Consider the following 15,395-nt stretch of genomic DNA (forward strand, 5'->3'; position numbering starts at 1 on the left):
GGTGTCACCCCCCTAAATGGTGTCACCCGGTGCGGTCCGCACCCCCCGGCCCCCCCCCCCCCTCGCTACGCCCCTGGGTGAGTACATGATATATTCTGACTAAAACCTGCCTGTTCCCAATTTCTTGTCCAATATTTTCTTCAGTCTTTCTTGCATAATTCTGGTAAGGTCCCAGTTAGGGGTATATCATACAATCGCAAGATTTCTCTCCAGTTGAACAGAGAAATGTCACTTTTTACTGGAAGCTTCACTAGGTATCTCAGTGTGCTATTGACTGGAACTTGTTCTCAGATCTTCTGCAGGAGTGGTGGCTGCAGTTCTAACCTCTTCTGTCATAGACTTTCTGTCTCAGCTTTACACATGAAAATGTGCCAAGTTGATGTCACAGATGAATGTCTGTTTTTAATGTCTAGAACAAAATTTGTCATGTAGCTGTCACAGATGAATGTCTGTTTTAATGTCTAGAACAAAATTTGTCATGTAGCTGTCACTGATGAATGTCTCAGCTTTACACATTAAAATTTGTCTTGTTCCGTAATGGCGTGTTCCATAATTTCTATTATAAATTTTCTTCAATGTCTTTTTTTTTCTGTGCCCAGGACACATGGGGCCTTTACCTTTTCTTGCTTCCACAAAAAAATCCTGATTTTTAGTCTGAGTTTTAACTTATTATATTGATGACAGTTTGACAGTTGATTTTGTTATTTTATTTTTTTGACAGTCACTCTTACAACTGCAAAGGAAATATGGTTTTACATTTCCCCATTCTTTAATGTGAATATTATATTGAATTCAACAACATAAACATGGGAGTAAAACATTAAAGATTTTTAAAATCAGTCTGCTCAGTATCAACATATGTTTATTCAAAATTCAATATACATTTATATTTAATGTAAAATGAACGCAAAAAATGTTCCATAAATAGCAGAAATGTACACAACATATAAAGCATAAAAACAGCCTAAAATATTTTATAAAAAAAATATATCTAGTAATATAAATATAATAGATTAAAAACTATAGCCTTGGTTAAAAACATATAATGTTATAGCACTTTCTAAAATAATATGATGATTATGAACATGACCTAAAAATATGTAAGTTTTTTTTACAAATAACAGCCACACAATATTAAACAGCCTATGAATGGTCCAACACAAATACTGAAGTATTTCTGCTAACATCAGGCTGTTGACTCTCACATCTTGGTGTTCATGTTTGTCTACTGTTTACATTCAATACAACCAAGTTAGTAGCTATTTAATATTGTTTGTTTTCAATACATTTAACCTCATTTATTTAAAAAGTAAATTTTAAAATAAGAAAAATACTTTGGGATCATAATGTTTATCTACCATTTAGACTAATTAATAAATTAGTTTTACTTGTTATAGTTAGTGTTGCATATAAATTGCTTTATATTAGTGAAAATGTATAGTTTTAAAAAACTCAAATTTGTAAATTAAAATATTAAATTATTTTTACCTATTCTGTGATGGAGACTTAAAAAATGTTGTGAGAAACTTTTTTTTAACTTCTTAAAGTAAATGAATGGAAATCTTTCACCTAGAAGGCCTAGTACCAAAAAAATAAAAAATACTTGCCCAGAAATAACCAAAAGCATATACAGCTATAAAAATAAATCACAGTTTGACACAAAGTCAATAAAAAAAAGAAATGCACAGCTCAGTAAAGCAATGAATATTTTTAAAATACCACCAAATAGTAACTAGTTTGTACTAATTCTTATCGCAAATGTAACCTCAAACAGGAAGTTGAATCTTTGCTTTCAGCTTTGGTTTTTGTTTTCTTTGTCTTGGCATCAACCTCAAAACATTTCCACAACCTCAACGTCTCATCAGCGCCAGCAGAGACTACTGTTGTACCATCTGGTGACAGGCACATGTGCAGTACCCTGCCTGTGTGACCTGGGACAGAGAAAAGTATTTTATAGTCTGGCATGTGCAGTACCCTGCCTGTGTGACCTGGGACAGAGAAAAGTATTTTATAGTCTGGCATGTGCAGTACCCTGCCTGTGTGACCTGGGACAGAGAAAAGTATTTTATAGTCTGGCATGTGCAGTACCCTGCCTGTGTGACCTGAGACAGAGAAAAGTATTTTATAGTCTGGCATGTGCAGTACCCTGCCTGTGTGACCTGAGACAGAGAAAAGTATTTTATAGTCTGGCATGTGCAGTACCCTGCCTGTGTTACCTGGGACAGAGAAAAGTATTTTATAGTCTCACAGGCACATGTGCAGTAGTAAACGTTTCTTTTGTCTAAATTAAACACACCTGGATATTTTTATTAACATTTCAATAAATTAATTTAAAAAAAAAATGGTTTAATTAATTAACTAAATAAAAATATTTTTTCTGCTAACAAGAAAAAAAATCTGACTTTTACCTGTAAGTTCTGCCACTTTACTCATGGCTGGGTATTTCCACAGAATGAGTTGATTGTGCATATAGCCATGACCTGAGACCAGTTCTTTATAATCCACAGACCAAAGCAAAGCACACACCTAAAAATCAACACATAAGATATTTACAACATAACTAATTAATAATGAATAATTCCAAACGAATCAACAGAATTAACGGCTTTGCTAATGGCTGTATTATGAAATAATATTTGCTGTATGAATTTTAGAAAAATGATGAACTATACCTGAGAGTTGGTATCTACAGAGCTTAGACTGGTGCCGTTGTTACAGTTCCAAAATCTGATGTGTCTATCTGCTGTACCTCCACCACTAGCCAGAACATTTGGTTGCCATGGACACCAAGCTAAAGCCTGAATCATTTTAAAAAAAAATAGAATTCATTGATAAATGCTCAAAAAATTAAGAAAAGATCAACAAAAAACTACTATGAACATAAATAAACAGAATAGTAAACAATGCATATAATAATCTTTATCATTGCGTTTTTCACTGTCATATCATAAAGTGCTTTAATCCACCCCTGAACAGAATAATGACAAAAAATTTAGTTTTAAAAAACATTCTATAAATGTTTTGCATGTCATCTAAATTTTAAGAAAAAAATGTTAAAAGTTGTTTAGTTTGCAATACATCATTTACTTTTCTCGCTTTCCAAATTCAATATCTTTTATTCCCTTCTGTCAGTAAGCTTTTTGTATGAAAACTAAATACAAGAGTAATCGGTTGATCAAAATATAGTGCTGAATAAACAAGTTAAAGTAAAAGAAATAGTAAGTCTACTTAAACAAAATAAAACAGCTGGCTATGTTATATGATAGTCACCTTCACAGCTGACTGGTGTTGATTGAATGTGTAAAGAGGTTCTGCAGCAGTGGTGAAGGACCCAGAAGTCGCTGGCCAAATATTAAGCACGTTGTCATTACCGCCACTGGCTAGATGTCTCCCATTAGGTGACCACTTAAGGCCACAAACTTCCTGTGTATGACCTAGTAGGGTGCCAACCTGATGTTCTGCCACCCTTACATCATGGTGATGAATGCTACCACTTCTTGAACCACTAGTGTTTAAATAGGAAATATTTTTTAAGAAATTGAATCTTAAAATTTCTTTTAAAAATAGACTTTAACCAAAAAAAAAAAAAAAAAAGAAGATGAGTAGGTGGCAGCACTTGAAAAAAGATAATACTCTCTAAAACCAGATAAAGAAAAGATGAGAATGGGGAGAGATCAAAATATTGTATGAAAACCTGCTCAGTAAATAGGAGTTCCAATCTAAAGCTCCAACCCTTGCAGCGTGGCCAGACATTGTTCTTAATTTTTTCTGTTGAGAAGCATCCCACAGCTGAAATTCAAATCAATTAGTCACTGTAATATTACAATGACGCAACGGAATGAAATATTCAATCATACAAGTTATCTTTAAAAATCCTAAACAAACTGTCAGTTTGCATATCTCCGCGATTAGATTCTACTTTCTACTTGGTTTTACTACAGCAATCTTTCCTGTTTTTTTGTTTGTCTTAATAGTACAAACATTAGTAAAACAACATTTAAATATTGCAAATCAAATTAACAAATAATGTAATTTTTATGTATGTATTATCTGTGCAAGTAGCTGCAGTGCAAATAAGTTTAGTAATTGAATACCGTGAAAGACAAATCACCTCAACACATCCACTTGATAAACCAACAGCTAGATGGTTACTATCAGCAGTCCAGTTAACACAACTGACATAATCTCCGCCCACCTCACTTAGTTGGAGAAGAAGTGTGATTTCTCCTTTAGAAGCATTCCACAGATACACACTGGAACCCAATGCAACTGCCAGCATATTTTGAGAAGACCAATCAATTAAACTCAAATCTGTAAGAAATTTTTTAAAAACCTGAAGTTACGTGATAAAAAAATAAAATAAGAAAAACACTGGCTTAAAATTATGTCAATTCAAATTATGTGAAAACTGCGACAAAAGCTACAGTTTAACAAAAAACTCACAATAATCATCCAGTATATCTGGAGCATCTAGGATTCTATCTGGCTGTTGTGGAATATGCCTGGTTGTTTTTTTACAGCTGGCACCAACTTTACTTGTACTGTACAATACTTGTAAACTGTTATGATAGCCTGTTAGAAGCAGATTAAAGTCTTCAACTTTTATCTTGTCTAATAGTAAAAACAGAAACAAGCAAATGTTTAGTATACGATTACCAGAACAAATAAATATAGACAAACCTTCAGGTGCCATTGGTGGCTTTTCATTAAATGAAATAATTTTTTTCTGTAGTGTGTCACCATTTAAATTTTCATTCATCAGTTGCCTGTACTCCTGCTGGGAAGGACTCATCAATGACCATTGTACAGCGGAACTTTCTGTTTGAGTGCAAATCTTAAAATATACAAAAATCACTTGTTAAACATGGACAACAATATTAAATTCTATTAATTACTCTATGGTTCTGGTTTAAAATCATTTCAATAGTGCTTTTGATTTAGTCAATCTCTAAACTTTCCTTAAAGTTACAAATGTTTGTTTAACCTTGTAATGTGCTGCATCAAACTGTGTAGAGCTTCTTACAGGGATAAATCTGTCAGCAGTCGATGGTGTTTTTGAACGATTGCTAGGTGTTTTCTTTCGTCCTGCAAAGTTACAAAATGAAATTTTAAACTTTAAATAATATAACTGTAAAAGTTAACCATTTTGTGAATGGTAAAAATGAATCTTTGTCCTCATTGTGGGGGGGGGGGGGGGGGGGGGGTGTTATAGAAAACGTTAAGTAGGTGATAGCTGGGGATGGGTGAAGTAAGGCCATTATAGTAACCATGGAGGCCACTTGAAACACCTGGCTCTGGTGAAGCTGACTGGGCAAAGTGTCCATCAGCAGATAATAACTTATGATACCAAAGATGTACACTTAAATACAACAGCCCAAATTTAAGATGTGTCGTTGGAAGGCAACATGGCATCTGCCAGTGCAAACCCACATAAAACCATATAAAATATTTAATTTTTTCCTAAGCTCAACTTTTCACCCATTTACAGTTTTAAGAGTGAAATTTAATTCTATTAAAACTCAATACCTGTTGAACTTGGTGTTCTACTAGGAGTTTTAGCTGTACTTGAGTATTCTTTACTGAGTGCCTTACAGGGAGTTTTCACAGCACTACTGCTGGTATTCAGAGACAAATTTGTGGCTGAATTAGAGTTTGACTGTTCACATCGCTGAGAGTGTAGTAGAGGACCACGGGGTATTGTATGATCCATTCTTAAGGCACTGTTCACTTCATTTTCTAGTTCAAAGTATGCCATATTTAAAAGAGACCTATAACAGAATATTTGTTAGAAACAGTAAAGCTATGACTTAAGTAATATTATTTGTCTAGTCAGTTAATGGAAAGATTACTATAGTCCATTTTAATGGCATTATCAGATAATGGAGTAACAATACAAATACAAAATATATTTAAAAACCTTAAGAATTATCTTTTGAATCTACTAAAAATAAGAAAAAAAAATACAAAAAATATTAATTAAAAATTTAAAATACATAATTAATGCATATGCTCAGGTTGTATTCATAGACTCATATTGTAAATTTCATTGCACACATAGTGTCACAGAGACATAGACTCTAGATCTAAATATTTTTAGTCAGAAGTAATTATTAATGTAAACTTTGTAAACTATGGGCCTAACTGTAGGCCTAATAATATGACTGTAGGCCTAATACTTATGAATAAGTCACTAAAAAAAAACACCACACATTTATTTATAATCCTACAATATTTTCTATTCTTAAATTAAAAAGGAAATCAAATTCAAGGCTTATTCAGAATATTCAGTAACTTATTCTCCTTAAATTTTTGTGGCTTTTTTACTTCTAGATCTAGAATCTCTAGATCTAGATCTAGATTAATTTATCTAATATCTAGAATTCAATTTCAAATTACTTAGGCCTAATTAAAATAAGTTAAAATCAATCTTTTAAATTAATAAATATAAAATTTATTTTGACTGCAACTTGACAACTCAGTTGTCAACTGGACTGATGTAATCTAGATCTAGATTCTAGATCTACATTAAAATTAAACCATTTGCACTGACCTGTGCCTGTGGTGTTAACTGAGTGACTGTACTGCAGCAGTAATTACTTAATTACTAATTACTAGTAATTAGTAATTAGAGGGGTCTAGCTAGATCTAATATGAATATAGATCTAGACTCATCTACTTATCTAGATCTAGTCTAGATCTAGATCTAGGAGAGCTAAGTACTTAGTACTACTGGCTAGATTAGAATCTAGATATAAATCTAGATCTCGTCTAAAGTTTAAGTACTAGATCTAGATCTAAGTACTAGATCTAGTAGTAGTAGTACTTAAAGTAGTAAGTTCGTCTAGCTAGTTAGAGTCTATCTAGTATCTAGAATTCTAGATCTAGAATCTAGAGATGAATCTAGATTTCTAGATCTAGACTAGATTCTATGATCTATCTACAACACAGTACACTAGTACAGTTTTCTACAGCCACTAAAAACGCAGGCTAAAGTAATAGATCGATTAGACACTAGTGACTAGACTACTAACTAGGTCTAGAACCTGTCAGGTGTATTTATTAAGTATTTACGAATGCTATTGCATGTGGAAATTTTCTATTTATAGACAAACAAGCCTGGACGTGTTTACTATTTAAATATGAGTTAATCCCAGCCTAGGCTAGCTATTTGCATTAGGTAGGGGCCTAGGCATAGGCCTATTTATAATAAAGCACACACATTTGATTGGCTAACAAAAAATAAAAACTGAACCACTATTGGTTAAGAATTAAGATCTTCAATAGAGGAGATAACAAATACATTTGTTTTAGGTCTAGACTAGCCTAGCTTTTACTACTACTAGGGTCTATAAACCCCTTGTTTCGCGACTTGGCGTAGAAAAACTAGTAACACAGCTCCCGAATGGAAAGGAGGGAGAAGCGCTTTCTAGATCTAGATATTACTTGTGTACTGCTACTTAGATTGTAACATAAGCTCCCAAAAGGTGGAGGACGACGTCTTCTTCAGTGTTTCTTCCAGACTTAATTCTCCGGGGGTGCACACAATTTCTAGGGGGGGGGGGGGGGGGGGGGGGGGGGGGAACACTGTCAAGTGTCAAAAGTATACATTTTCTATATAAATTCAAATTTCGTTCGGAAGGGGGGGGTGGGGTGTTTCAGACTGAAAGAAGCTCCACGCATAACTGACCAAGTTTCGAGTTGGGTCTTTGACGCCCTTAGTCCACGTAGCTCAGATGGGTACTTGAACGTTCGTGAATGTGTAAAGGGGACTGAGCATAATGCTGACCACAGGCCGGTGAACTAAATACTTAATCAGCTGCCCAATGGATAGCCAAGCTGTCGGTGGCTTAATTCAGTGACAGAGGTTATTCATTTTTATAACCGATATGACTTAATAGAGATGTCATTTACCCATATGAACTTGTGCTGGATTTAATATAAACTTGAGAATAGTGCCACTAATAGTACTACTATTACTACTTAATCTGCCAAACGCACCTCTAAAACTTCTACTACTATGGATACTTTTTTATTTTAGTATTTTCTAGGTAGGCCACGATAACGGCTAAAAGAACGTTACTTCAGTTAATAATGGCTTCTTCAGATCAAGGTAGTAACTTAGTAGATGTGGTATTTGATAAAAGTTTGATTTGAAGTTTATTTAACTTAACACTTAAGCTTCATGGCATTATTAGTATTTAAAAAAAAAATGCTAGATCTACAAATAGCTTGGTTTAACTTAAATTTGCGGTTAATGGTAAAACATTTTTGTATCAATAATATAGATTGAAAGCAAATGCATCTCAGGTTCTAAAGAATCATTGTCATAGGTTTATTTTTGAAAAACCACCACAAATAATCCTGCTATCTTCATGTAAGCCTCAGCAAGGGGTTTGAGATGCACTTATGTAGTACTAGTATTAAGGAAATAAGACCTAATATTACCTCAATTGTATCTAATATTTTAACAAGACCACTTAGATAAGGTACTCTACAACTACAATACATCTTATGCTGTTATTCAAAAGCAGAGAAACCCTTAATTCTTTAGTCATGTAAAACAACACAAATTTTGTGCAGGGGTGCCACTCATTTTCTAAATGAATCCCAAAATTTTACCAATCCTGAAACTAAAATTTGAAATTTTTGAAACCCTGAAACTTAATTTCGCGCGGAATTTCAAAATAAAATGGACTATTATTTCATTATTTCTTGAGACATTTGATTCATATTATGTTCAATTTAAATTCCTTTAAAATGGATTTATTTTCTTTGTAACAAGCTTGAAATAAAAATTAATCTTTAAAGGATTGTGCTTACAACAAAATTAGTTTACAATGTTAGTCCCACCCATCTCTAGGCCTACCCCATAATGTGTTATTGTAGAACTCCCCCCCCCCCCTCCCAGCCAGCTTTTATAACATTACTGTATTTAATTTTTGAGAACTTCCTAGCTTGATTTAAAGTGTGTAGTCAGCCAATTGCTAACCTCTATGTCTTGTTATTGAATAATAAGCGCACTATATGCAGACACCTAATAAGATTGTCACTGTATTAAAATACAGGGTTGACTTACTGTAGCTATTCAAGGCTTTAATTATTAACAGCCACAACAAAAACCTAAAACCCTGTTTTCCCAATCAACCACCAATGGGGTCATCCATAAATGATGTCACGCTTTTTTGACGATTTTTACCTCCCACCTCCCCTCGGTCACATATCTGTCACAAAAAGCCAGACCCCGCCCTCTAAAATGACGTCACACCTCAGCCTACACCCCCCCCCCCACCCCTAAAAATTGCAGTCGAATTTTTCTTAAAATACGATATTTTCCAAAAATCTTGTCTGACCTCTGTCAACATAGAGTATTTTAATCAATTCCTATTACACTTTATTGAAACAATATTCTAAAACGCGAAATAACGGCTAAAATTCGTTTTCTAACATAGCTTTTGGATAATGCAAAAGTGTGATGTCACACCATCTGAACCCCTCCCCCTCATGACAAAATTGCGAACCCCCCTCCCCTTACGAGTGTGACGTCATTTATGAACGACCCCAACGCCCCCACCATTGATATACATGATGACGTGAAGAAATATCATGGAAGTTTTAAGTCCATATCGCGGAATAACAGAATTAAGTTAATTTTAAAAATAATTTTAGAAGTAACTACGCTAGTAATACTCATGTCAGAGATGTAGCCGCCCGACTAAGTGAAAAGCTGATTTTTTTTTTACAAGCGGTTGGGAGGGGGCAGTGATAGCGGCTATTTTCTCAGACACGGTACTTCAAGGTTTTTTAAACATTTCAATGACGTTTTACCAAAGTAAAAAAAACAATTAGATGTAGACCCTGCTAGATTGTGTAACTAAATTATAGCAGGCCTACATATTTTGTTTAATGATATAAAACGATGCAGTTCTAGTTTTTTTTCTTTCTTGAATCTAGAAGTAGGCCCTTATTAAAAATAACCACGTTAAAATTAAACAGCGCTTGTACTTGTAGAACTGCCTTGACCGTGAGACACGACTCAGACTGTGCTTGCGTGGTCTCGTGACGTAGGTCTTACGGTCAGCGCGACCTTGAAGAAGCGGGTAAGAGGTGGTAAAAATATATAAAATAGTCCTTCAAATAGTTTTTTTCTTTTCTTTTGGTAATACCAAATACAAAAAAAAAAATTTTTTTTTTATCTGAGCAAAATCTTTCGTTTTTTTTTTTTTTTAAAAACCATCGGCGATGCTAGTGAGCTTGATCTAGTACTTGTAGGCTTTAGTTGTTTTTATTACACAGCCTAGCGGTATCCCATTGATGACATCACGTAAATAATGCGAGTTTTACCCCCAACCCATATCGTCATAAATAACCAGACAACCACACCACGAATGACATCAAAAAGTTTCGTCTACAACCTCACCCATCTGATACAGCCGATTTGTATTTGGTCCTTGGCGCACGCGTGAGATTGTTGCTGACGTCATTTACTATTCATTTTTTTCGGAAAAGGCCATTAGCGGGAGTGTTGACGATAAAAACGATTTTTACAATGCCAAAAATTTCAAGCTTAAAACTATCTAATTTTTTTTTAAAATGCAAACCCGGAAATTTTCAAACTCAAATCTTGCGAATCCGGAAAAGGAAAAAAATATGATTCTCAAATCCGGGATATCCCGGAAAAGTGGCACCCCTGTTTGTGCTATCACACACAAAACTTATAATACAATTACTTAAACCAATGTTTAGTCCAAAAGCTAACAACAACTTCAACACAGAACAGATAATAACAAAATATGCAACCATAAAAGTTTCATAAACAGCGTTTATTTATTTAGTAGCAACAGCAGAAGAAGCAGGTGCTGCAATCTTATTCCTAGGCTTGGGTACAGTGCCCTCACGGAAACCATTCCTGAAAAATATAAAAATTCTAGATAGCAATTTTTTTATGAATAACAATAATATTAAATAAGTTACAGCAACAAATTCTAAATGAAACACAGGCTCTTAAGATTTCAGATAGCACATTTTATATTTAAGTTCCATTTAGACACCTTCTTAAACCCTATTGAAAAATAAATCATTTTTAATAGAAAAAACTGACCAAAATAGTGTGTGTAGCAATAGTTTTAAAAAAATAGTATTGTTGCAATAGCATGTTTTGACCAGCTTCAAATTTCATTGTTGCATTTTTGTAAACTCCAACCTCATGCAAAAACATCTTGTGTATCACCAAGACTGACTACATCAATGAAAGCATAGATTTTGTATCAATGTAGTCATGTCAGTCCAGGGAACTGGTCTTGCTGTCACAATGTACAGTTTTTCCAACACCCTCCCACCTTTTCATATGATTTGTTTCCTTGAAGTTTAAGACTATTTGTCTGTACTAATACAGATGCTAGATATGCTACAGCTATTATCTGTGCATTGTTGCTGAAGTATACCTAAAACATGTTGCCTTTGCACGACTAAGACTAACCATTGTTAAATCCATGACACTATTACAATTTTCATGAACAACCAGCGTAATGCAGTATAGAAAAGAACCAAGTGATCAGATTTTTTTGGCAGTGTGCTTTTAAAAGAATGATACACCGTAGTGAGTTGGTGAAGTGTACGAGTCCAACAATGTTAGTGAAAATAAAAGCGACTAGGTAGTGGTGACCACACTATCCTTTCATTTTCAGAGGCCTTATAAACTACTAAGCTATTTCATATACCAAAAGAACCAATGCTGTGCTTTCTTACTGAAAGCTTCCAGTTAAGTCAGATGTTAATAAGTCTCATGGTGACGAAAGAAGTTGACACAAATTTCAGAATGTCCTAAAAGAAACTAAGGGCTCATACTGAGAACTTAGAGCAATACAGGTTTTGGCTTCTCCAATCTATTGGTAGTCAAGTCTGTAAAGAAATTTTATTGACATTTTCTGCATAATTTGGCAACCCTTCAGGATTCCCTTGAATGTTGCCACCCCTGTATTAAAAGCTTATAATATGGTACAATACACAAGACAGCTCCGTTATAATTAGAACTCCGCTTAACTCAACAAAAGATAATTAATTCAACATAATTGTCCAGCCCCCCCCCCCCCACCTCATTATTATCCTAACACATATTTATGTAAAGCAGGGTTCCTACACCAAAGTTAACTTAGAATTCCAGGAGTTTTTCAGGAGAAAAACCAAAATTTCAGGACATAATTTAACATTTTAACACCCCCCCCCCCCTGCTACTGAGAAACTATTAAGCCTAGCAAACATAGCCATATCCCAGTGTAAAACAACTCAACTCCTCCCCACCTCACCAATGTCAGCCTCCGTACTAACAATGTCAATAATAAACAGAACAGCTGAAACCACGATTTCTCTTTTAAAGATGGACATAGTATCATGATTTAAATGGAAGTCTTCAAAAGCAAAAAACTAATTTTAGCTTTTTACCATTTGATGAACAAGTAGATCAGCCCGAGTAGCTTAGATATAGCCTACTAGAAAGAAACTGTACTTTGGAAATAAACATTTCATCCAAAAATAGAATATAGTTTTCAAATAAGTAACCTCAAAGTTTTTTTTAATTGCCTGTAGCGTATTCCCCCCCCCCCCCCCCCCCCTGCTAGACACGGCAGAGCAGGGTCAGTTTTGAGTTCATCTAAGCTTACGGTTGGCCTGTAGTATACTGCTGATGACATCACTAGCGGGTCACTTCATATACCCAACCAGGGTCAGTTTTGAGTTCATCTAAGCTTACGGTTGGCCTGTAGTATACTGCTGATGACATCACTAGCGGGTCACTTCATATACCCAACCAGTGCTTCCCCCACCACGCCTTGGGAAAGAAACTCAGATGCGGGATGGGAGGGTGGTAATATTACAACACGAATGTAAATAAAAATTAGATATAGGGCCTCTCAGACGATGTTTCTAATTAGCTGGGCAAAAAACTAGATTTGGGCCTACTTGAAATTTTTAATTAAAAAAAAAAAAAAAAAAAAGAACTTCAGGCTTATCAAACTGAGCAGCACTCATAGAAGTGAGAAAAAAATTAAACCAAACCTACAGCTTAAAGACAGCTATAGGTCTATAATTTGAAAATTATGCCGTGTATGCGCAGAATCGACAAAGCAGAACATTTTACTGGGGGGCGGTCAGATCTGATTACCTAGAGATCTGACGCACGAAAAAATATGTTAAAATTATCCATGCGAGTAAAATTTCAGGACATTTTACAAAAAATCAGGAGAAATGTTAAAATTCCAGGAGTGTTCTGGATTTTTTTAATTTCAAGGAGAATTCCAGGACATCCTGAAATTTCAGGAGGCCGCTGGAACCCTGGCAAAGTAATGTATCCAAACATTTAAAATACTTTGCCGACCTGAACATTGTCAAGATATGAAAATTACCTAAATCTCCTAAAGACAACTTTGAGATGTCTCATTCTTCCAGTACCAGTTGTCTTTCTTCTCTGGGCTTTCTTAGACCAGTTATCTAGAAATTAAAAATTATGAACAATTATGATGCATGAAATAGAATGGACACATCTTTGTTCTTTAACATACACTTTTAGTACTTACAGTGCCTTAGTTTGGGACTTGGATAAGCACATCGAGAACAAGTTTTCTTTTGAATGTGAAAGGCCCTGTGTCCACACCTGCGGCAAAAGGTGTGGGTTTTGTTATGCCGCTTTCCAAAACTTGAGGTACCCTTGGTCTAAAACAAAATTCAAAACAAGTGATGACATTAATGTTAACCAGGGTTCTTAGGCATATTTTAAGAACACAGAGAAGCTTGAGAGCATCAAATTTAATAAAAAAAACCATGCTGAGGTAAGGTACAACGGGAAATGTTTCATGAGTCAACTGCAAGAAATGCACACTTGCCCAATGAAAACATTTTACAGTACAAATAAAAAAAAAGTTGTGGAATCTTTAAAAAAGTCAACAAATGTAGGCACATTACTTTTTAAATGTTGACTAATAACGGCTAAACACCCCCATATATACTAATGAATCACTTTTATGCAAACAGTTGTTAATCACTGTGATTGCACATTTTCAATTACAAAGGGACTGCTCGGAAAAATATAAATTGTTAATCCCTGTTCCATTAACCAACACATAGGCCCCAACAGCAAACATGTAGACGACAAGAAAATCATATAATTGTATATCTATGTGCAATTTTTTTATGCTAGAATCTGCCTTTCAATTATCTTCCAAGTGGCATTAGTGGGGAAAAGTTTTGCAATGGTTGACGAGTATTAAGATCTAGAAGTGAAATCTGACTGATGGAACCAAGTATTGCAGTTTTCAGGAATGTATTTGAAGAGGGTAATGAAATAAGCTGTTATGATCAATGTTTGGAAATATGAAAAACTAACAAAATGCTTTAGCACACAAAAGACCTAAACTGTACTTAATTGCTCAGCATTCAGGCCTATTAAATCTCGTTCAAATAGTAATTAGGGCTTTAATAGGGTAAAGCAATCCCTGAGGTATCATTGGATCCAGTATAGAGTACGCTATTGATTAGTTGACATTTTACACCTTGATGTATCATACTAAAAATGAGCAGTTAATAAAAACTTATGTGATGCAGGAAAAACAGGTGATGTTATAAAAAAGGTGTTAGATATGTGCTTTCCAATTTCAGCCTATGTGCTAAATAATAAAACGTACTGTGAGAAAATTTTGAGGGAAGGTGATAACAGCTTTCCTTTAGAATTTCTAGAGCTTCCTGCTGGAAAAAAACCAGAGCCACCACACCCACAGGAAATGTCACACCTCACCATGCAATCCACTTTGCAGTTTAGTTTTAAATATTTACTGAATACAATGATCTATTCGTAGATAAGTTAGTGTTACTGGGTGCTGGATGGAGCCCACTTTTTACACCCCAGTGAGTTGAGTAAAGTAATGGAAATCAAAAAACATTCTAGATTTTCTAGAGCAAAATATTCCTCTAGCTGCTCTAGCTGACTACACACAATTAGCTTAATATCTACAAATACAATTACGCAAGAAAACACGTTTTGGCTATCTTAGATGCAGCTGCTGGAGTAAATGATAATATGCTGCTTAAACCCACAAACGTTGTCAAACAAAAATTTGACTATCGACTATTGGTTACTTGTCTTTATTTTAGCTTAACTTTTTACCATGAAGAAATACACGAATATTATCAGTCAGCATATATTTCAATGTCTTTAAACAACAATCAGACAATATTTTATGTTTAAAATATGTACAACTTAGTTGGGATTATGCAGATGCCAATAGATTTAAGTTAATATTTTACTCCAAATCTTTAACACCTACCATTCTTGCGACCGGATATAGCAAAAAGAAAGGGATACAACTCGAAATAAATTTTAATGCCTACCGGAACTAAACATTGTCACG

The 15,395-nt window shown here is 34.6% G+C and overlaps 2 protein-coding genes across 5 annotated transcripts; both read right to left on the reverse strand.

The window, feature by feature from the left end:
- Nucleotides 1-1,244: 1,244 nt before the first annotated feature.
- Nucleotides 1,245-7,177, reverse strand: LOC131940590 (cell division cycle protein 20 homolog). 4 transcript variants are annotated; one of them, XM_059299293.1, is made up of 11 exons: nucleotides 7,131-7,177; nucleotides 5,527-5,768; nucleotides 4,985-5,085; nucleotides 4,681-4,834; nucleotides 4,444-4,572; nucleotides 4,112-4,311; nucleotides 3,695-3,789; nucleotides 3,271-3,505; nucleotides 2,673-2,798; nucleotides 2,409-2,526; nucleotides 1,245-1,931 (listed from the first exon to the last, which is right to left on the reverse strand). In XM_059299293.1, exons 2-11 carry the CDS (start codon nucleotides 5,753-5,755, stop codon nucleotides 1,750-1,752), a joined length of 1,569 nt encoding a protein of 522 aa, XP_059155276.1. In that variant the 5' UTR covers nucleotides 5,756-5,768; nucleotides 7,131-7,177; the 3' UTR covers nucleotides 1,245-1,749. The 4 variants fall into 4 exon arrangements, with proteins under 4 accessions (XP_059155276.1, XP_059155275.1, XP_059155277.1 ...); XM_059299292.1 differs by having other exon boundaries at nucleotides 7,032-7,144; XM_059299294.1 differs by lacking the exon at nucleotides 7,131-7,177 and adding an exon at nucleotides 7,072-7,119.
- A 3,624-nt stretch (nucleotides 7,178-10,801) lies between these two features.
- Nucleotides 10,802-15,394, reverse strand: LOC131940591 (large ribosomal subunit protein eL37A). Its single transcript, XM_059299295.1, has 4 exons — nucleotides 15,312-15,394; nucleotides 13,569-13,704; nucleotides 13,398-13,482; nucleotides 10,802-10,906 (listed from the first exon to the last, which is right to left on the reverse strand). Exons 1-4 carry the CDS (start codon nucleotides 15,312-15,314, stop codon nucleotides 10,825-10,827), a joined length of 306 nt encoding a protein of 101 aa, XP_059155278.1. The 5' UTR covers nucleotides 15,315-15,394; the 3' UTR covers nucleotides 10,802-10,824.
- Nucleotide 15,395: the final 1 nt, after the last annotated feature.

Source organism: Physella acuta, unplaced genomic scaffold (genome assembly GCF_028476545.2).
Source record: "Physella acuta isolate Inbredline_101_S28 unplaced genomic scaffold, ASM2847654v3 ptg000322l, whole genome shotgun sequence".
Taxonomy (NCBI): Eukaryota; Metazoa; Mollusca; class Gastropoda; family Physidae; genus Physella; species Physella acuta.

Excerpts from the sequence above, each read along its gene's own strand:
- LOC131940590 (XM_059299293.1), bottom strand. The coding sequence starts at position 5,755 with ATGGCATACTTTGAACTAGAAAATGAAGTGAACAGTGCCTTAAGAATG. Across the intron at positions 4,573-4,680 it reads GCCACCAATGGCACCTGAAG|GCTATCATAACAGTTTACAA; the intron begins GTTTGTCTATAT and ends TGCTTCTAACAG. Across the intron at positions 2,527-2,672 it reads CTGTAGATACCAACTCTCAG|GTGTGTGCTTTGCTTTGGTC; the intron begins GTATAGTTCATC and ends GTTGATTTTTAG.
- LOC131940591 (XM_059299295.1), bottom strand. Across the intron at positions 13,483-13,568 it reads AAGTCCCAAACTAAGGCACT|ATAACTGGTCTAAGAAAGCC; the intron begins GTAAGTACTAAA and ends TTTAATTTCTAG. Across the intron at positions 10,907-13,397 it reads GTTGTCTTTAGGAGATTTAG|GAATGGTTTCCGTGAGGGCA; the intron begins GTAATTTTCATA and ends TATATTTTTCAG.